The sequence below is a fragment of the Lynx rufus genome, unplaced genomic scaffold (genome assembly GCF_022079265.1).
Source record: "Lynx rufus isolate CCGP_SWC_20201006 ecotype Redwood Valley unplaced genomic scaffold, mLynRuf1.p SCAF_19, whole genome shotgun sequence".
NCBI classification, from domain to species: Eukaryota; Metazoa; Chordata; class Mammalia; order Carnivora; family Felidae; genus Lynx; species Lynx rufus.
In genome coordinates this window covers 14,643,351-14,666,041 of record NW_025814833.1, presented here as the reverse complement: position 1 = coordinate 14,666,041, position 22,691 = coordinate 14,643,351, and the positions used below count along the sequence as shown (strand labels likewise).

Genomic DNA, 22,691 nt, shown 5'->3' with positions numbered 1-22,691 from the left:
AAGAATAAAACCCAAATACCTTACAACCATAACATAGAAACGTGGATGGTGCGATGGGAAGGACTGGAGTTCAAGCACCGAAAACTCCATGTATTGTTTGGAAGAATGATGTAGTTACTTATTAACTCTAAACTTCTTAAAGCATGCATGTTGATATTTTAAATCAATACTAAAAGAGACAGTCAAAACAAAAACATACACCTGAAGACTAAAAATACAACTCTAAATAGCCAATGAGTTCATGAGAAAATCTTCATGGAAATCATGAAAAAGTTAAACCTCAATGACAATAAAATACGTGTAAAAACATGTGACATGCATCTAAAATGGAATCACGAAGACAGTGCATAGTGTTTTTTTTAATGTTTTTTTTAAATATGCCAAATTAATGCATAAAGAGTTCCATTTTTATTTTATTGATTGATTGATTTTTAAGTAGGCTCCATGACCAACGTGGGGCTTGAACTCACGACCCTGAGATCAAGAGTCACATGTTCTACAGGCTGAGCCAGCCCGGTGTCCCACGAGTTCCATTTATGAAGCTAAAAAAAGAGGACAGGGGTGCCTGGGTGGCGCAGTCGGTTAAGCGTCCGACTTCAGCCAGGTCACGATCTCGCGGTCCGGGAGTTCGAGCCCCGCGTCAGGCTCTGGGCTGATGGCTCAGAGCCTGGAGCCTGTTTCCGATTCTGTGTCTCCCTCTCTCTGCCCCTCCCCCGTTCATGCTCTGTCTCTCTCTGTCCCAAAAATAAATAAACGTTGAAAAAAAAAATTAAAAAAAAAAAAAAGAGGAGGACAAACCTAAAAGGACAGTGGGGAAAAAGTAATAGAGAAGAGCAGGAGTTAATAAAAACACACACAAAAATTGGAAATGATCAATAAAACCAAAAGCTGGTTCTTAGGAAGAAATTAATATAATAGGCATACCTCTATGAAGACTGACCTATTTAAAACGATGAAAGGTATACATAAATAATATTGAAAAAAAAAGATATAGTGATGGATTCAATTTAAAATTACAGCCACATAGAATAGGTTGGAAACATGGCAGAATAAACATGTTTTCATTTCCACAACATTCTGAAATCACACTAAAATGATAATAGATAATTGTATGGGGCACCTGGCTGGCTCAGTTGGTGGAGCATGTGACTCTTGGTTTTTTTGTTTTTTAACACAAATTCTATGGCAAAGGGAATCAAGGTGGATAATTACCTGACATTAACATAGGAAGAGTATTTTGGATTATTCAGGCCAGTATAATCACAGGGGTCTTCAAAGTGGAAGGGGGAGGCAGAAGAGAGAGTAAAAAAGAGGTAGATGAAGCAGAGACAGAGAGAGATGCTATGTTGCTGGCTCCGAAGATGGAGGAAGGGGCCATGAGCCCCCAGCAGCTTCAACACCCTGAAAATGGGGCACCTGGGTGGCTCAGTCGGTTAGGCATCTGACTCTTGATCTTGGCTCAGGTCCTGACCTCACCGTTTGTGAGATTGAGCCCTGCGTCGCGGCACGGAGCCTGCTTGGGATTCTCTCTCTCCCTCTCTCTCTCCCCCTCCCCCGCTTACTCTCACTCTCTCTCAAAATAAGTAAGTAAACTTAAAAGAAAACTCTGAAAATGACAAAAAAAAAAAAAACTAGATTCTCTCCTAGAGCCTCCAGTAAGGAACTCAGTCCTGCCTGTACTTCAATTTTAGTCCAGTGAGATCCGTGTTGGGTTTTTTTTTTTTTAAGTTTGTTTTGAGAGACAGAGAGAGAGAGAGAGAGCATGTGCGCACATGCAAGTAAGGGAGTGGCAAAGAGAGAGGGAGAGAATCCCAAGCAGGCTCTACACTGTCAGCACAATGCCCGATGCAGAGCTCAAACTCACCAACTGTGAGATCATGACCTGAGCCAAAACCAAGAGTCGCACACTTAACCGACTGAGCCACTCAGGTGCCCTGATATCCATGTTGGACTTTTAATTTACAGAACTGTACGCCAATAAATGTGTGTTCTTTTAACCCACTAAATTCGTCGTAATTTGTTACAGCATCAATAGGAAACCAACACAGGGGTGCCTGGGTGGCTCAGTCGGTTAAGCATCCAACTTCAGCTCAGGTCATGATCTCATTGTTGGTGGGCTCGAGCCCTGTGTCAGGCTCTGTGCTGACAGCTCAGAGCCTGGAGCCTGCTCCGGATTCTGTGTCTCCCTCTCTTTCTGCTCCTCCCCCGCTTGCTTTCTGTTTCTTTCTCTGTCTCAACAAGAAATAAACATTAATTTAAAAAATAGGAACTAATATAGTTGGTGTGGGGAAAGCTCAAGTGTTCAGTTTTGGATGTGTTCAGAGAACCTGAGCGCGTTAAAGATCTATGTAGAAGATACCAAATAGGCAGATGGGTAAGAGTCTGGAATTCAGGGGAGAGGTATGGGATGCAGATAAAAATCTGGAGTTGTCAGCGAAGAGGGAAAAGCCAAAAGAATGGATGAGGTTAACAAAGGAGCAAGTGTAGATAGAGAAGAGGTCTAAGGAGTGAGCCCTGGAACACCCAAGTCTGACAGCTGACATCCAGCCGGTGGTTTCAAGGTAGCGAGCACTCCAAAACACAGGCAGGCTCCACGATGTAAATGCACAGCTAAGCAGTAGGTCAGAGGCAGATACTTAACACTCGGCTTGTGAGAACAGGCAGGTGCTGGAGACAGGAATGAGTCACAGATCTCAAATACAGGGAAACAGTCTTGTCAAGAGGAAATGGGCATAGGCCTGGCAATAGAGGTTGAGAAAAACATAAGGACAGAGTCAGGGCAATATATTTTAGACGTTGGCAAAGATGGGACCTTGGCCCTGAGCCAGCTTTCTGCCTTGGGCTTCTACTGCATCCTTAACTTGATTCCTGGCCCCTGTGGGTGTTTGTGTATCTTTCTAGCTTATCATTTTCCCTTCTCTCCCATTTCTCCTCCTTTTTCCTTAATTGCGCATAACATACAAATAATATATTCAATTGATTCTGACTTTTTTTTTCACGTTTTAACACTTCTGAAATCAGATGAATCGTGTCACAGTTTAATTGGCAGCATTTTTTTCCTTCTTGGTGTATAAAATAATGATGGTCTTGGGGGCGCCTGGGCGGCTCAGTCGGTTAAGCTTCCGACTTCAGCTCAGGTCACGATCTCACAGTTCGTGAGTTCGAGCCCCGCATCGGGCTTTGTGCTGACAGCTCGGAGCCTGGAGCCTGCTTCGGATTCTGTCTGTCTGTCTGTCTGTCTGTCTCTCTCTGCCCCTCCCCCACTTGTGCTCCGTCTCTGTCTCTCAAAAATAAATAAAAATGTAAAAAAAAAATAATGGTGGTCTTAGAGTCAATGGTATCTTTGGTTTCATGAGATACAATTGCTCTCTCATTTAATTGAGCATTTCAAATTTTTCAAATTTTGCATTTTTTTTAAATTTGGAGGGGGCTAGGGGCGCCTGGGTGGCGCAGTCGGTTAAGCGTCCGACTTCAGCCAGGTCACGATCTCGCGCTCCGTGAGTTCGAGCCCCGCGTCAGGCTCTGGGCTGATGGCTCGGAGCCTGGAGCCTGTTTCCGATTCTGTGTCTCCCTCTCTCTCTGCCCCTCCCCTGTTCATGCTCTGTCTCTCTCTGTCCCAAAAATAAATAAACGTTGAGAAAAAAAAAAAAAAATTTTTAAAAATAAAAAAAAAAAAAATTTGGAGGGGGCTGAACTTTATTGAAGTTTCACTTACTGAAAATAATATCCGCCAATTTTAAGTGTACAATTAAACGAGTTTACACAAATGCGTGCAGTCATGTAACCATCAGCACAATCATGATAAAGAGCATTTTCATCACTCCAAAATGTTTCCTGGGGTCTCTCTGTGGTCAGTCCTTTCTCCCTACCCCTATCCCCAAGCAATCATTGATCTGCCATCTGGCACTATAGTTTTACCTTTCCTAAAATTTCCGATAAATGAGATCGTACAGCCTGTACTCTCTTTGCGTCTGGGTCTTTTCACTGAGCATAATCATTCTGTGATTCATTCATGCTGACAGACGTTATCAGTTCATTTTCACTGTTGAGTATTATTTCATTCTGTGGATGTGCCACATTTTGTTTGCTCGTTCGCCAGTTGGCAGACATTTGGATCGTCTCCAGTTTGGGGCTATTATAAAAAGCGAATAATTGACCTTTTTCAAAGCGGGAGAAAGGGTAATCCCATGTAAAGCAAGGGGGTTTTATTTTATTTTCTCCTCATGAAGCATGAGAGAATTCTTTTACTTAAAAAAGGATAAGGGAAACAAATCTCATACATTTTGGTCATATTAGTCCTTTAAATACCAGTGAACGGTGAGTGTTCATTAAGTATCTGTGAATCCTAATCACGGTAAGGAAAGGAAATTCCAAAGTTGCTCAGAGTACACTTTAGAATGAATAATAGAAAATACGAGTCTAAAAAAAGAAAACACAAGTCGCTCCCCCAGTGAGATAAATTTTGGATAACATTGGGCTACTTGAGGAAAACGAAGCCTGCAGAACCTATCTTTTGACCTGAAAAACACTAAACTTTCAAGAGTAAGGATTCCACTTACTTACAGATAAGAATACTGACCCATCTGTGGCTCCAGACGCCTGGCTAGGAGGAGCTAGCTGCGTTGTATGCCGGGATTTGTAGTCCTCGAAAGAGTCGTTCTAGCCAAGATGGCGGCGTTGCTAATGACGTGCGAAGAGCGGCCCCGAGGGAGTCTGGGCCACCAGGGGATTGGGCTGTGCGGACCTTCCGCCGGCGGGAAGTTAAGACCAGGTGCTAAGACCTTTCTATCAAAGGAAGCCTGGCGCCCTGAAGTCTCGCGAGATCCTGGCCGGGCCCAATGGAACGCGGGGCCTGGTTTATCACTAGGGGCGTTTGTTGGGGGCGGAGCTAGACGGGAGTGGGCCGGGCGTCGTAGGTGCCCGGCGTAGCGGCGTTTAGGCCGAGCTGCGGTTCTCAGGAGCGAAGCCGTGGCCATGAAGGAGGAGAAGGATCACAGGCCTAAAGAGAAACGAGTAACCCTGTTGACTCCCCCGGGGGCCACGGGCAGCAGCGGTGGAGCTTCGGGGGACAGCGCCAAAGGGGAAGATAAGCAGGATCGAAATAAGGAGAAGAAGGAGGCGCTGAGCAAGGTGCCTGGCCGGCTGTTGGCCCGGGAGAGGGCGGGACGGGTCCGCCACCCGCGAGGATGGTTGGGAGTGGGGCCGCCCTCTTTCCCCTCCCAGTCTGCCCCTCTGTTTCTTTACCTGAGTGAAAATCACGTCACCTAGTCTTCACCCACTCGCCCGAGATCGAGGGAGCCCCTGTCGGCCAAGCCCCGGGGTACGAGTGAAGGAAAAGGGAGGGATTCCTAGATGAGAAGGTAGAGATCCGAGCTGTGAGAAGAGTGCAAGAGGGATCGATAGTAAAGAGAATGAGGAATTAGAAGGTTAATGGGGGTGGGGGTGGGGGGGTGGATTATTAAATAGTGAAGGGGCCATCGGGGGTGGGAGTAGTTTGTGATCAGAGTAGTAATGGAGGCGAGTTGAGCGGGAGTGGGGGGATTCATGGTCGGAGGGGGGGGCGGGGCGGGTTCATCTTATTTTGGGAGCAATAAGGAACTTTTGGTATTCCTTAGCGTTTTGAATTCTCTATGCTGAATGAGGAAGGATTCTGTTTTAGGATATGTTGGCTGTGGTAAGGGGATCATAAATCAAATGTTCGTGGTACCCACAAAAGACCAGGATTGGCCTATTGATTTCTTGTTACTACATCTGTCGAAAAATGGGTGATAGAAAATGATGCAAAAACCTGGTAAACGGCTGGGTTCTGTTTAACAGAACCTAAGATTTTCCTTGTTCTCTGCTGTTCTTATTTCTAAGAGTTTGTAAAAAACAACAAAACAAAACAAAAACAAAGCGTTACGATTAGTCTTGACTAATTCTGAACGTTAGAATAATTTTCTGCTGGGTTTTTAATATGTGAGCTCATCCTTTAAAGACCAACTTTTTTTCAGGGCTGGTGATTCTTTCAGGTATGACAGGAAATGGATTTGTACTAATTTTATTTTCCTTGTTCGTTTCTTAAGGTGGTCATTCGGAGATTACCTCCCACTTTGACCAAGGAGCAGCTTCAGGAACATCTTCAGCCTATGCCGGAGCATGATTATTTTGAGTTTTTTTCTAATGATACTAGGTAAAATGAATAAATAAAAGAGGGCGGGGGTAAATGAAAATTTTTCTTTCATTCTTTTTTACCCTACTGTTTCCATTTGATTTTTGAGCCTGTCTCTTTAATATATGCATACTTGTAATTCAGACACCTGCAAGCACATTTACATAATTGCTTTCCTCTCTGCAGTCTGTATCCTCATATGTATGCCAGAGCATACATCAACTTTAAAAACCAAGAGGACATTATTTTGTTCAGGGATCGCTTTGATGGTTATGTATTCCTTGACAATAAAGGTGAGTCCTTGTAACTGAAGGGGAGTTTCTTTGTCATTTGTATGTTTAAGACAATGTGTGTATCACAGTGTTTTCTCAGTGCCTTCATAGCTTTTCTAAAACTCGGTGATAAAATGTGCAGCATCTAAAGAGTTTTACACATTTACTAAGCTTATTGCAGTCTTATAAATAGATGTGTGACTTTTCACAGCCCTTGGATATTTTTATTAACCTGTTATTTCTGTAGTTTGACCGACTGAATGAAATTGCCACTGTTTTCTCTTCCTGTGGCCAGTTTTTTTCGCCCTGGATTAGGCGATCTGTTGTTTTGACTATTTACCAGCTTCAACAGCAATACTGATAAACTGCTCTTTAAACTTGTACAACAAATTTTAAATATTTACTTGTCATCTCACTTCAAGGACCAACATTGATCGATTTAGGTTAAATCCTTTAAGCCAGTAATTCCCAGTTGGGAACACTGTCCAACGTTCCGATTCGTATTTGTGCTTAAAACATCCAACTTCATGATCTCCCACTTTGTATCCAGGATTCTATAGGGAAGAAAAACTTCTGCCTGAACTCTCTCTTTATTATCTGCCACTTGAAACATTGTAGCTAGAGGATATCCAAGCTGCTATTTCCCACTTACCTTTTTTGTCTTTGTAACTATTATAGGCAAACAAAGTATCTTTTTGTTGGACTGTTTTTCAGTATTACTTCAGAGTTGGTAAAAATGAAATCTTTGTGAGGGAATATGCCAGGAAAAGTTGAAGGATTTCCACTGTGTTTCACCAGATTTTATTAATCGTCATGCCCCCACAGACCCCTGAAACCACTTACTTCTCCACTCCCAACTTTATTCCACTAGATAGCAATGTTTTCCTGGAAACCTGAGTTATGTTTAACTTTTTTCCTCTCTTTTTTATCCCTTATATTTAAACAAGTGATGAATTTTTCCAGTTTATTTTTTGATGTCTCGTTCATCTACTTATTAATACTTTTCACACTGTGTCCTTGCCTCCCAACGCTTAGACAACCCATTGTCTCTAAACTTACAGAATTTTCCTTTTTTTTCATTTCTGTATAAGTTCAGTCTGTTACACTGCCATGAAATTAATGTTTTTGAAAATAGTGATTTAAGACAGCAGTTACGGGGGCGGGGGGGGGGAGGTCCAAATTCCATAGCCTGGTAGTCAGGGTCCTTCATAGGTTGGCCTCACTTCTGGGGTTTTGGTTTGTTTTTTTGATTTTTCAGCCTCTCTTCCACAATTCCTTCTGCTTTAGTCCGATTTATTTATTCCTTCTCAAATATATCAGTTAATAAACTAATCTGATTCTGTATTCAGTAGGATTTCCAAAACCATGCTTCCTCCCTGACTTCTTTGTGATGCCTTCTGGTCATTTCTATTTATTCTATTCTGGCTTATGTCTACATGCCAATGATAGTATTTTATATCCTTTATGACATCATTCTATAACAGGGGTCTGGTGTATTTTCTTTTTCCAGCAGTCGCTTGGGTATTTTTTTACTGAGATACAATTCACATACCATAAAATTCCATGGTTTTTAGTATATTCACAAAGTTGTACAACCATCACCACGATGTAATTCCAGAATGTTTTTATTACTCCAAAAAGGATCCTATAACCATTAGTCATCTCCCCTTCCTCCTCCTGTACATATTTCCTAGAAACAGATTTATACAATATGTAGCCTTTGTGACTGCTTCTTTTACTTAACATGTTTGCAAGGTTCATCCATGTTGTAGCCTATAATCATTACCTCATTCCTTTTTTTTTGTACACATTTTTTAAAAATTGTGGTAAAATACACAAAATTTACCATCTTAACCATTTGAATTCTACAGTTCAGTTGAATACATTCACACTGTGCAACCAATTCCTAGAACCTGTTTATCTTGCAGGACTGGAACTCTATACCCATTAAACAATAAATCCCCATTTCTTCCTCCCCCCAGCCTCTGGCAACTACCATTCTACCTCTATGAGCCATCATTCTGTCTCCATAAAGTTGGCCATTCTAGGTACCTCATATGAGTGGAACCACATAGTGTCTGACTTTCTGTGATTGGCTTGTTTATTTAGCATAATGTTCTCAAGGTTGAGCCATGTAGGGTGGGTCAGAAACTCCTTTTTAAGCCTAAGTAATATTCCATTGTATGTCTATACTACATTTTGCTTAACCATTTCTCTGTTGGAGGACATTTGGGTTGCTCCCACCTTTTGGCTATTGTGAATAATGCTCCCATGAACGTGGGTGTACAAATATCTACGCAAGTCTCTGCTTTCACTTCTTCTGAATATATACCTGAAGGTGGAGTTGCTGGGTCATATGGTAATTCTAGTTTTAATTCTTTGGAGGAGCCACCATATTGGTTTCCATAACAACCACACCATTTTGTGTTCCTACCAGTAATGCACAAGGGTTCTAATTTCTTCATGTCTTCGTCAACACTTGTTATTCTCTGTGGTTTTTTTTTTTTTTTTCCTTTAGTAGCTACCTTTCTAATGGGTGTGAGGTGATCGCTCATTGTGGTTTTGATTTGCATTTCCCTAATGATTAGTGTGGTAATATTTTAATCTTTTCATATGCTTGTTAGCCATTTATATATCACCTCTGTAGAAATGTCTATTCAAGTCCTTTGAACATTTTTCAATTGGGTTTTTTGTTGCTGGGGAGTTGTAGGAGTTATTTATATATTTTGTATATATTGACCCCTTATCAGATGTATGATTTACAAATATTTTCTCCCATTCTGTGGGTTGTCTTTGTACTCTGTTGTCCCTTAGATAAACAAAAGTTTTTAATTTTGATGTAGTTCAATTATCGATTTTTCACTTTTATTGACTGTGCTTTTGGTGTCTCCTGGCATATTTTTTATAACAGCTTTATTGAGCTATAATTCGTATGCCATAAAATTCACCCTCTTAAAGTATACAGTTCAGTGGGTTTTAGTATATTCACAGAGTTGTACAGCCATCACCACAATCTGATCTTAGAATACATTTCGCTCTCCAAAGAGAAACCCCGTATTCATTAGCTCTCACTCTCCATTCTCCCCCAACTATGCCCCAGCTCTAGGTGGCCACTAATCTTCTTTGTATCTCTCCAGATTTGCCTATTCTAGAGATTCCTGATGTATTTTAAAAAACATTTTTAAATGTTTCTTTTTTGAGAGAGCACGAGGGGAAGGAGCAGAATCCAAAGCAGGCCCCAGGCTCCAAGCTGTCGGCACAGAGCCCAATGCAGGGCCTGAACTCACGAGCTGTGAGATCATGACCTGAGCCAAAGTCGGACACTGAACCGACTAAGCCACCCACGCGCCCCTCTGATGTATGTTTTAAACGAACATTGATTTATAGATTTTTCCCCCCTCATATCAAAATATCACACTTTAAAAGTTGAAGTTAAATGATTATTTTACTTCCCTGCCATATCTTTTCGTTATGTTATCAGTGTGAAATTGGGGCTCCTTTGGTAACATACTGATGTTAGTTGTGCCCATGTGATTTGTGCCCTTGTGATTCATTCCCATTGAGGGGCCCTATTCAGTTGACTGCTGTCAAAGGAGGCCTAGAGAATGGTGGGTTGACTCTCTTGTATCCACTTTTGGCTTTTTTGTTGTTATAGCAAGTGTGGTATTTTTTTCTAAACAGGTCAGGAATATCCTGCCATAGTAGAATTTGCACCTTTTCAAAAAGCTGCAAAAAAGAAGACTAAGAAAAGAGATACCAAAGTTGGGACTATCGATGATGGTACAGTATAGCTCTAGTTATGTAATGCTATTGCCCTGGGTTTTTTTAAAAAAAAAATTACTACCTTTGTGGGAATTAATTGGATTCCAGTCTTTTAAATAGGAAAACACACAGAATAAAGTTTGTGAGAAATGTAATTCACTGGTGAAAGCTTTGCTTAATTGTCGGAATAGAAGTGGGTTTCCTGTAGAGTTCCCACTCTGGCTGGTGCCATCTCATTCCTTCACCATCAAGCAATATAGCATTGACTGTCGAGCAGTAAATTACCTTTGGTTTGTTGACTGGAAGACAATGGTGAAAAATCAGATGTATCAAAGTACAACTCTTTGAGGTCTCAATGTATTTTATGATGATGATGATTTATTTATTTATTTATTTTTTTAACGTTTATTTTTATTTTTGAGAGACAGAGAGAGACAGCATGAGTGGGAGAGGGGCAGAGAGGGACAGAGACCCAGAATCTGAAGCAGGCTCCAGGCTCTGAGCTGACAGCACAGAGCCTGACATGGGGCTCGAACCCACGAGCCGTGAGATCATGGCCTGAGCCGAAGCCGGATGCTCAACCGACTGAGCCACCCAGGCGCCCCTTATTTATTTCTTTTGATTTCCATTTTTATAGAGAGGGAAGGTTTATCATTGAGAGCTGGGATGGAAAATTTTCTATACTTGAGGAACATAACCTAAAGTAGTGGAAGTGGCTAGTCCTATTTTCCTGGGCTTTGCATATGCAGTTAACTGCACACATAGTAATTACATTGAACTGGAATACGGGAACCGAAAAACTGGAATAATTGCCACGTAAGGTAAACTGGATCCAGATTTTGAGCTCTGTGTAATGTTATGTTGGATATAGACTTAGCTGTAACATTTTGTATCTGATAGTTTGGAATCCTCTAGTTTGATTTCCATTACTTATTATTAGAGTGGGTATTATAAAGAAAACACAGAAAAGATTCAACACACAGCTAGTGACTGATTATATCATAGATTCGGATCTGGAAGACTAGATCAAGTGACATGCCCCACAGTGCGCAGAAACTCCAAATACCAGCAATGGGATGACGCCAATGTGTTACCCTTTCTGATGTCAGATGCGTCGAGAAAACTCCAGGAATCATCAGCTCCAGTGCAACATCTAGGACATCCCCCCTCAATATGTTGGGTTTACTTAATGTGTATTTATTTTTGAGAGACACAGAGCACGAGCAGGGGAGGGGCAGAGACAGAGAGGGAGGCAACAGAATCTGAAACAGGCTCCGAGCTGTCAGCACAGAGCCCGATGCGGGGCTCGAGCTCGGGAACGGTGAGGTCGTGACCTGAGCCGAAGCCAGCCGCTTAACCGACTGAGCCACCCAGGCGCCCCGTGTTGGGTTTACTTAAAGTGAGGTATGCCCATACAGGAATTGCTTACGTGCCATCTGTAATACTGTGAAGGTCCCATAACGACAACTTGCAGTTCTCACGTAAGTGTGAGTCTGGATTAGGTGGACAGTAACTTTTAAAAGCAAACTACTTAACATGCCTGGAGGTTCTGTTACAACGTGTGGTGTCTGCTTATCCCTGACTTGAGTGAGTATAGGGAGTAGGAATTCCGAGAGTAGTAGGCCAATAAAGCCCTGAATGGTCTAGTGGGTATGTTTAGGTTTATTTTTAATCTTCCATGATGTAGAAAGTTTTTTTTTAAAGTCTGCTATATTTTCTGTTTACCGAAACAATTATTTAGATCCAGAATATAGGAAATTTTTGGAAAGTTATGCTGCAGATAATGAGAAAATGACATCTACTCCAGAGACACTGCTAGAGGAAATAGAAGCAAAAAATAGAGAATTAATAGGTAAGTGGGCAACAGGAATTAAGGGCAACGGCTTTTTCATCAGAAGACCTGACTCCTACTTCTGTCACTTGCTAGCTGTGTGACCAGGGGGAAGGCCCTAACTTCTCTGAGCCTCTGTGCTATAAAGTGCAGACGATAATACCTGCCTCACAGGATTATGTAAATGCATTGATAAGATGGGGAAAATGCTCCGTGACCTATTTTAATGCCACATAAATATAAGTAGAAAAAGTTTGAAGACGCACGGGACGTTTTGACGTCGGCAAGCCTTTGAAGATCAATTGGTATTTTCTGGTAACAAGCAGCTCACGTTCCTGAGAAACATGTGAACTGCAAATGTCAAAAAATGAAGTCCGTTACTGCCAAATTGAAAACTCCTTGAGAAATTCTAGTTTGGACGTTGGCCCTAGCAGTAAATTGTCACTCCTCTCTCAGCTCCAAACATAAGCATAGCCCCTGACCCAGGATTTCCACTCCTAGGAATTTATCCAAAGGAAGTAGGCTTTCAAAAATGCTAACTACAAGGCTAGATAGCATTGTTCAGGATATTGGAAATTAAATTATTTTTCTAAAATGGATCTTATTAATGGATGCAGAGTCTAAGCCCATCTCTGATAATTTCCTTAGAATAAGTTCCTGGAAGTGGAATTATGGGGACAAAAAGATGAGATATTTTTAGCGCCTTCCCCCAGTTTCTTCCCAGTTGAACAAATTTATATTGCCGTCTGAAACAAGAGACTATCCTTTGCACTTAATTCTCACTGACACTGGGAATTAGTCCATTAAAAAACTGCTTGAATTCGGATTTCTTCACTTTTGAAAAATGTATTTCAGACCTTCAGAATTGAAGTAAACTACTGTAAAACTCTTTTCTGATAATGTACTCGTGAACTGTTTTAAGGGGTACAGTTTTCCCACCTTGGGTGGTTGGCAGGGAATGTCAGAAAATGGAATCCTTTCTAGGGGTTGATAAGTATTATTAATAATCTGTTTACATTTATGTAGCTAAAAAGACAACCCCACTTTTGAGCTTCCTGAAAAACAAGCAGGTAAACCTTTTGTTTTTATAGTTCTCTCGGTACTTTATATTTTCACTAGTTCGTAGTCCATAAGCATACGAGCATTGAATTGGGATCCTAGCGGAGAAACAGCTACCTTTTCTACCATGATTCTTTGAAAGATGTGGCTCATTGGCCTCACTCTCTGGCCCTCTCCTTCGTGTTGTTGGGCCAAGGATGCACTCTGCAAACCCAGACAGTCTTTAGCTTATTCCAGAGACACTCCCTTGGTTTCCTAAAAGCCTCTGGAGATACGGCATGGCAACAGTGGGGAGATTCTGATACTGGCAGGCCCTGGTCTTTATTCTCAGATTCTCAGTGGGGTGGCGAGGGGGTTAAAGAGGTAGAAAGTAGGAAGGAAAGACAGTCCCGTCTAGTGGGTGCCCGCCATAACTTTTGGATTAGGTTTTTGGTGATGATTACCTTGTTTGAAGGCTTATGTGGATGTTTCTTTCCAGAGAATGAGAGAAGAAAAAAGAGAAGAAAGAAGGAGGCGAGAAATAGAAAGAAAAAGACAAAGAGAAGAAGAGAGGAGGAAGTGGAAGGAAGAAGAAAAACGAAAAAGGAAAGATATAGAAAAGCTAAAGAAGATAGACAGAGTTCCAGAAAGGGACAAATTAAAGGACGAACCAAAGATAAAGGTATGAAAATGATGTGAGCTGACTGCATGTTGCTAAAAATTGCATGTACTTCTTTAAATATGCATGCATCTTGTGCTGTTGTAAACATAATTTTTTTTAATTTGTTTTTGTCTTTGTGGGGGGGGGAGGAGGTGAACCAATAGAAATCCTTCTTATGATGCGAATGGTATTGTTTTTAAAAATTCAAGATAATCTAAAAGAATTAAGTAATTTACATGATATTTTTTCATGAAGATCTGTTATTTTTATCACAGAAAATGTTCCATGTTTGGATTATTATTCTCAGTTCTTCATAAGTAAGGGCTTAGGGCTGGCTGGCATGAATTACGGGTTTTATTCAGCTTTTCCTTCATATTTGATACATGAAGTTGCCTCATCTGTTTGTTTTCCACTGTCTTCAGGTACACAGGTTTCTGTTACAAGCTGTGAATCAGAAAAATGTAAGGACCCAAGTACATGATACAGAGCACCTAGTATCATGTCACACACACAGGTCTTAGTTCATAATAAGTCCTTTTGGTGGTGGTGGTAGTGATACCTGTAGAAAACTCCTTCCAACTGACTTGAGTCTTCTTGAAATCTGAGCCATTTTCAATTCCTACCTTAGAAGGAAGCCCCAATGACTTCCTGATGCTCTGCTGGGTACCCGGAAGCTTTAACAATCTACGGCTAGAGGACAACCATGCCTAAATCGCTCTTTCTTTCCATATGCCTCTCCTAACGGGCTGCCTTGTGGGAGTATTAGGGATAAATATAGCCTGTGTTCACCCTTCCCTTTCACATGATTCTCCCCGTTACCGTCTCTCATCTGCCTGGGGATCTGGGAGCAGCTGATTGTGATGAACGCATCGCACCTAGGAAGAGGCGAGCTTGTAGAAAGCTCCCAGCCTTACCGCTTCCCTTCTGAGGGCATGGCTGAGGCAGCTCTTCCAGCAAACTTCCTGGGGGAGTACTGCCTAGTCCTTCAGAGAAAGGGAAAATCTCACGGAGATGGTGGCAGGGTCTCCTCCTCTTACCTCCTCAAAATGAAGCAGTTTATGGCCAGAGCGTGTTCCCCCAAGTCTCTCCTGGGCTCATTACAGGCGATAAGGAGCTTGGGCAGCAGGGTGGGGAGATTCCCATCTTAATTCTTTCCAGCGATCTCTCTCTCTCTGTCTGCCGTGGCACAAGTGACCTGACTTGCTGTTCCTATCAGCAAGGCAGAAGGTTGAGCCAGCCACACTAGAAACTTTCACGATTGTTCTTAATAGAGTAATGAACATCCTGGCTTCTAACGAAGATGTTCATTAGAAAAAATAAGAACACTTCCAATGAAACCTGCACATGGTATCCTCACTACATCGATGCTCCGTAGCGTCCAGTGTGGACTGGCCATTTGCCGTGGCTACGTGCTGCAGGCCTTCATGCTCAAGTCTTTCTTGTGGTGCTTTGCCTCTTGCTTGCTGACTCGTGTGATGCCTTCACCCTGAGATGAACCTTTGTATGATGCCTTCGCTCTGAGACTCGAAATTCTTCTATTCTGCCTAAGAATCACTCTGAATATCCAACACTTGGGGATATTCTAGAGAGGTCTGTGGCAGCGATGGGAGAAAGAGACTGTTTTGTTAGCAATTTGGACTTCGTAAGGCACGTTTATTTTAGAACTGCATTTTGTCATATGTATGTGTGTCATATATATGCATGTGTATGTACATATATGTGACATTGAGCAGAGTTCCTACTCCGTAGAGACGGAACCTCACCGTTCTGTGAGGCCTTTGGATTTTTAAATCAAATGATGAAAATTATGTCTGATCGTACCATCATAAGTGTGTTATTCTCAGGCTCAAGGCAGAATTATTCTTGCAATGGATCCCTCCTTTGGTGACAAAGGTATCGGTCACTCCAAGCACGACAGGCAAACGGCTGTCCAACATTACTGTCCAACAGTAATGATCTGCCCGGCATCTTCGATTTGTGGCCTATTTTCCCATCAAGTTACATCAGTATGCTAGCTGGCTACAGAAGGCATACTTGGAAGTGTGCACTGTTTCACTAAAAGGTTGACCCATTTCAAGCCAAAGGAGTCTTGATCCTATTGCCACAAGTGATTAAACCACCTGGAGTGGATAACACTTTCCACGTTCATAGCCTCCTTTTAGTCAATTACTGCTCTCCGTGCGCTAGTTCTTAACCTGGAAGTTTAAGAGTAGCTGCAGAAAAAGGCCTCCTATAGGCTAAATTTAAATCACTTGGAATATTGTTTTCTCGGGTAGAATCAGAAGAGAATGTCCCACCCTTGAAAATAAGAATACGTTTGTTCTCTTTAAAGCTACTCAAGAAGCCAGAAAAGGGAGATGAAAAAGAATTAGACAAAAGAGAAAAAGCCAAGAAACTAGACAAAGAGAATCTGAACGATGAAAGAGCCAGCGGGCAAAGTTGTACACTGCCCAAGCGCTCTGACGGCGAGCCTAAAGACGAAAAGCCTAAGAGGTCAGTGGCCGAGGGCTCCTTGGGACACTCCGTTTTCAGCCTGTTTCAACGTGCCAGTTTTACCGCTGTGTCCTGGCTGGTGCCCGAAGGGGGGCGGGAGTGCAGGGGATGAGGAGGAAAGGTTTCAGATATTCTAGCATCTTAGTCTGGGCGAACGAACTTAGGGGTTTTGTTACTGGTTTTCAAAACGCTCGCGTTTTTTCACCCTGCTCCAAAAGCACAAGGTCACCTGTCGTGGCCGCGTCCTAACCGGAGCGCCTCCGTGCACGGGAGCAGGCCACAGGGAGCAGGCGGCGTTTGGAGGTGCCATCTGAGATCTGTTCCCCACGCAGGCCGGAAGACGAGGGCGGCCGAGACTACCGGGAGCGGGAGCGGGAGCGGGACTACGAGCGGGACCAAGAGCGCCTCCTGCGGGAGAGGGAGAGGCTGAAGCGGCAGGAAGAGGAGCGCCGCAGGCAGAAGGAGCGTTATGAGAAGGAGAAGGCTTTTAAGAGGAAGGAAGAGGAAATGAAAAAAGAGAAAGAAGCGGTTCGGGACAAAGGAAAGAAGCCGGAAAGTACCGAATCCGTAGGCAGCTCCGAAAAAACTGAAAAGAAAGAGGAAGTGGTTAAGAGAGATCGCATAAGAAACAAGGTGGTGCTTTTTGTTCTGTTTGTTTCCATGAGGACTTTTGCTCTCCTCTCGCACGTGTAGAGGCGAGGGCCAGCTCGCTGTGTGTGGCAGACTTTTTACAGGGGATCTTTAACTGTCTGCAACCTTTTTTCGGTCTCGGTGCGGTCCTTTGATTAACTTCTTGTAGGCATTTCAGACACACACAAAAGTAGAACAGAGAAGAACAAGACACACGCTTCAGCAGTTACCGGCTCCCGGCCAAGCTTTCTACTCTACCCCATCCCTGCCCCTACTGATGCTTTTCAAGCAGATCCTAGACACAGAATTTCTTCTTTAAATACGTCGATATTAGAGACAGAGATTCTTTTTCTTCATAGAACCCGGTAGCATTTTCACACCGACCCCACCCCCCCAACACACACTAGTAAGTCCTCAGCGCCCTACCTACTGCGTTTTTCCCAATCGCCTCATTAGTAACTTCTTGATAGGCTCCAAGCAAGGTCCACCAATTGTATCCTTAGGTCTCTTTTAACCTAAACAATCCCCCCTCCTTTTGTTTTCCTGCCCTTTATTTGCTGCAGAAACCACTTTGTCCTGTGGAACTCTCAGCTCTAAATGGTCTATCTTCTACGTTTCCTTGAAAACTGGTAGTTCTATCTTGAAAAACAGGGGTCGGCCGATTTTTTTTCTGTAAAGGGCCAGATGGTAAGCACTGTAGGCCTTATGGGCCATATGGTCTCTATCACAACCACTAAGCTCCGTAGGAAAGCAGGTATAGATAATATGAAAAGAGTGAGTACGGCTGTGTGCCACACTCTGTTCATGAAAACAGGCGGCTCCTCACCCACAGGCCTGAATACATTCAGGCTCAATTTTTGGCGAGAACACTTCATAGATGGAGGGGCGCCTGGCTGGCTCGGTCGGTAGAGCATGCGACTCTTGATCTCGGGGTTGTGGGTTCGAGCCCCGTGTTGCATATAGAGGTTACTTAAAAATAAGATAATTAAAAAAAAAAAAGAATACTTCATAGACGGGTGTTGTGTACTTCCTATCGTATGATGTCAGGAAACGTGTGATGCCCGGGCGCCCCGTTAGTGTAATGCTATGATCAATACATAGCAATTGCATTGTGGTTATGGAATAGGATGTCCTTGTTCTTAGGGTATACAAGCTGAAATATTTAGGGATGAAGGGTCATGATGTGTGCAACTTAAATGGAAAACAATACGTACTAGAGGCTGAAATAGCACATGACAAAACGTTCATAATTGCGAATCCAGGAGAAGGGTACTAGGTGTTCACTATGCAGGTTTTGCAACATTTCTATAGATTTAAAATTTCTCAGGGTGAAGAAATTGAACAAACAACCAATCGGTAGGTTCAGGTATTGTAAGCCTGACCCATGTATTCTAAACATTTTTAGCCTGAAATTCAGTGTATCCAGGAAAGGCAAGATAGACACTTGATCCTTTCCCTTTATGCAACGGCATTCAGAGTAATGAGTTGGGGTCCCAGCAACTTCTAGGTCATCTGTGAGTTTTGCCTTGTCATAAGAACTTGTGGATTTAGAAATATTTGATGGATTCCAACTTGGTTTTATCAGTTATCATCCTTGTTGACGTTTAAATTGTCCCATCTTTGCACAGCGGGAGCCCCATCATCCGTTTCTTCAAATACTGTGCAGGAATCTTTGTCTGTTTTAACATCTCATCTTATAAAAATATTGAGACATTTTGCTGGAATTATTCAGTTGAGACTAATGCTTTAAGGCTAGCTTTCAGACGCTAGGGAGAAAGGGTAAGGAAGGCTCATGTAATCTTTTTGTTGAGTTCTAAGAAGGACCTATACATCTAAGTTTTCCAGGATCACACTATCATAAACCACACACATGACTTGAACCGAGAGGTACATGATGACTTTGTTGAGGCTTATTAGGAATTGGAGATCAAAAGAGCCACCTAGAGAGTCTCAAGCTGGGGTGTTAAACTGTCATACGTGTCATACGTGAATTAATTGCATTGTTTTTTTTAAGGTTTTTATTTATTTGAGAGAGAGAGAGAGAGAGAGAGAGAGAGAATCCCAAGCAGACTGTGTGCTGATAGCTTGTCTACTGTGGGTCTAGAACTCACGAACTGTGAGATCAGGACCTGAGCCGAAATCCAGTCGGACACCTAACCGACTGAGCCACGCAGGCGCCCCAAGGCTTTGCCTTCTTCATTTTGGTTTTCCTCCTAAAACTTTGCTATGTGGTAGCGAATGTTAAAGTCCGTTTACGGATGAGGAGGAGAGACAGGCGATGGCTGAGGTTTCTAAGTAAAGAAAATTCAAGCTAATTCAGCTCATCTTGAGATGGTTATAAAAATTAGACTTATTGGAAACTTACCCTCAGCGTACACAATAATACTTAATAAATGGTTGCTCTTCTTTGGAGAGAGGGGAAAGGAGGCGGGAGGTTAAAAGCAAGTTAACCATCAACACTGTCGTGTCCTGTGCCCTCACGTTTCTGGTCTCGTAGGGGTTGTTTCGGGGTACGTACCAACCTATAATTCGTGACTCCGAAGACCCCCTGGGAATGTCTGGCGGCGATGTTGTGACATTAACATTTCATTTTACTTTAGGATCGCCCGGCAATGCAGCTTTACCAGCCAGGAGCTCGAAGCCGAAACCGACTCTGTCCGCCTGATGACGGCACCAAGTCTGGAGATGTGGCGCTAGAAAAGAAGCAGGAAAGTGGTATTAGCCATAGGAAAGAAGGAGGAGAGGAGTGATAAGTCCAAACGGCCTTAGGTGTCCTGACTGTCTAGGCAGCCAAAGAGCACGTATTAAGCAATCCAGAAGTGCCTTCAGGGCAAAGGAATAGAGACAGAGGAAGGGATCGCTGGGCTGGTGAGGTACACTGCAGAGGAGTACGTTCTTTTTTTTTTGTTGTTCTTTTTTTTGCGTCCGAGCAGGAGCCCGGTTGCAGGTTCAGGTTGGAAATACAATTTCACTTTCTTATGCAGTTCCTACAAAGTCATTTTAAAGTGTCAAAGATGAGGGAGGGGCCACGCAGTGCGGTTTGCAGGCGGGAAATGTCCAGTGAGGAGTTAATTAGGTGCGACCCGAGGAGAGTAAAAAAAAAGACAGCTCGTTCTGTAATCAAAGGTTTTGGTCAAACCCTGGATTGAACTTTTCTGAATCCGAGTGGAACAGAGTCACTGTGAAGTCTTGTTCAGATCTAATTACATTCATTGTTGGTGATAACTGTTGACCGTGTAGCGTAGACGCAACGAGCATGTAATTGTAGTACAAGGACAGTGAAGGGTATAACACGTTTGCGCCTGTGCAAAAACTGAATTATGTCGTGTCTATATCCTGGGTCCTGAAGTTTGGGGATTAGTTGTAGTTTTTTATTTGCTTATGTGAGCTTAGCGCCAAGAATATTTTTAAACCTCTCCTTTTTGCCTTTAGCGATTTTGATATTAATGAGTAAAATTTAACCTGTGTTTGGTTCTTGACAATCCAGTCTTTGTTTTATCTTAGGTCCGATGATCTGAGGGCATACCCTCTCCGGGAAGGAAACTGCACCAATTTCTGTTCCTGTCAGATAGCTACTTTTAGTCCTAGCTTGTTTTGCATTGATGTCAATAAATACCAATATCACTCAAGTATGAAGCTAAGTGTTTGTCTGTTTGTTTTATTACCTTTACTAACTAGCTATTAATTTGGAGAGATGAGCCTTTTGATACTGAATTCACCTCTCGGGAATTTTGAAGGGGGACGAGCGATAATCGCTTCTGCCTTCACCAGCGTTAGGCCTTTGCTTTGCCCACCAAGATCAAATCATGGTTCACTACTCTCGTTCCTCAAGAACCGGAATGTCCGGACGGCATCCTGCCAGCCTCCCCTAAGGTGGCGTCGCTCTGCCGTTACCGAAGTCACCGCTTCATGTTCTCCTCGGCTTTGAGAAAGCAGTTTCCCAAGAAGCAGGGAAAGAGGAGGAGCCATCAAAGGTTCCCTGAAGGGAATGCTCCTCAACTGGGAGACAGCACCCAAATACGGGCAGGGAGACCGTCAGAGAGAGTGGCTGCCGGTGTTCCGTGCCGCGTGGCGGTGACGGAAGACAAGAAAGGTGCTCGTTGCGCTTGGCGGTATTGAGGTCACCGGTGAACTGATGGGGGCAGAAACCATGTTATAGTGAGGGGTGAGTGGCGTGTAGGAAATAGAGATGGGGGCAGCTGGATAAATGGACCTTGGAGCTCAGAGAAGAGACTTGGGCTGGAGATACAGGTTTGGAATTCATCTGTTGTTGTTTTTTTTAATTTTTTTTTAACATTTATTTATTTTTGAGACAGAGAGCATGAACAGGGGAGGGTCAGAGAGAGAGGGAGACACAGAATCCGAAACAGGCTCCAGGCTCTGAGCGGTCAGCACAGAGCCCGACGCGGGGCTCGAACCCACAGACCGCGAGATCATGACCTGAGCCGAAGTCGGACGCTTAACCGACTGAGCCACCCAGGGGCCCTGGAATTCATCTGTTTTTAGGTGATCGCTGAAGCCATGGGTCTAGATTTAGTCACTTAGGGTGAGACGGTAAAGAAAGAACAAGCAGACCTAGGGCCCAGCCTTGAAGAACGCGAAGGTGACAGGGAAGGAAAAGTATCTACATGGGGCGCCTGGGTGGCTCAGTCAGGGAAGCATCCGACTTCAGTTCAGGTCATGATCTCACGGTTTGTGGGTTCGAGCCCCGCGTCGGGCTCTGTGCTGACAGCTCAGAGCCTGGAGCCTGCTTCGGATTCTGTGTCTCCCTCGCTCTCTGCTCCTCCCCGGCTCGCTCCCAAAAATAAACATTAAAAAAATGTTTAAGGAAAAAGAAGTATCTACATGGGGCGCCCGGGTGGCTCACTCGGTTGAGCGTCGAACTTCGGCTCAGGCCAGGATCTCACAGTTTGTGAGTTCGAGCCCCGCGTTGGGCTCTCTGCTGTCAGTGCAGAGCCTGCTTGGGGTTCCCTGTGCCCCTTGCCAATCTCTGCCCCTCCCCCGTGCTCTCTCTCACACAAGTAGAAAATAAACATTAAAAATATCTACAAAGACAGAAAAGGAGTAGCCAGAGAGTAGGTGAAAAACCAGAAGACTCTGGTATTACCTAACCCAAGAGAAAAGAGTGAAGAAGGAGAGGGAAGTGACCATTAGGGTTGGATGCTGCTGGAAGGTCAAGCGTGATGCCTGAAAAAAGGCCACGGGGTTCAGTGACCCACGAATCACTGATGACCTGGAATTACAGGGAATGGAAGCCAGACTAGGTTGAGAATGGAAACCATAGAGGGAAGTTTGGCAGTGAAAAAATGGAGATAGGTAAATGGTGTGGGTGAAGGATTATCTTATTTTATTGTTATTATTTTTAAGTAGGCTCTAATGCCCAGCGTGGAGCCCACCGCAGGGCTTGAACTCACAACCCTGGGATCAAGACCTCAGCTGGGGTCAAGAGTCAGACGCTTAACCGCCTGAGCCACCCAGGCGCCCCAATGGAGGATTATTTTAAATATGAGAACTCCTAAAGCATGTTTAGAAGCCACAAGGAAAGCCCCGAGAAAGAGGATGAAGTCCCAGGGGGGAGTGACCATCAATAGTGCAGGTTTCCTGAGAAAGCAGGTGAAAACGGGGCGGCAGTGGCAGAGCTGGCCTTAGGAGGAGCGATGCTCCGCGGCCATCGGCCATCAGTCCTGAGTCACATCGCTTGCCTCCTGACCCAGCCTGGGGCCGGTTGCCAGGCCTCTGGAGGCTGTTTTCACATCAGCACCTCCCTCTTTTTTCCACTTGCCTTGCCAGTCCAACTTGGTAAACCACACTTCCCTACGCCCCTTAAATTTCTTCACGTACGTAGTCATTTTT

At 43.5% G+C, this 22,691-nt stretch overlaps 1 protein-coding gene across 1 annotated transcript; it reads left to right on the top strand.

Annotated features, from left to right (window-relative positions):
- The first annotated feature begins 4,884 nt into the window (after positions 1 to 4,884).
- Positions 4,885 to 20,474, top strand: UPF3B (UPF3B regulator of nonsense mediated mRNA decay). Its single transcript, XM_047081887.1, has 10 exons — positions 4,885 to 5,130; positions 6,066 to 6,172; positions 6,338 to 6,444; positions 10,105 to 10,203; positions 11,927 to 12,037; positions 13,043 to 13,086; positions 13,554 to 13,736; positions 16,048 to 16,208; positions 16,541 to 16,841; positions 19,439 to 20,474. The coding sequence occupies exons 1-10, from the start codon at positions 4,975 to 4,977 to the stop codon at positions 19,586 to 19,588; spliced, it is 1,419 nt and encodes a 472-aa protein (XP_046937843.1). The 5' UTR covers positions 4,885 to 4,974; the 3' UTR covers positions 19,589 to 20,474.
- The last annotated feature ends 2,217 nt before the right edge of the window (positions 20,475 to 22,691 follow it).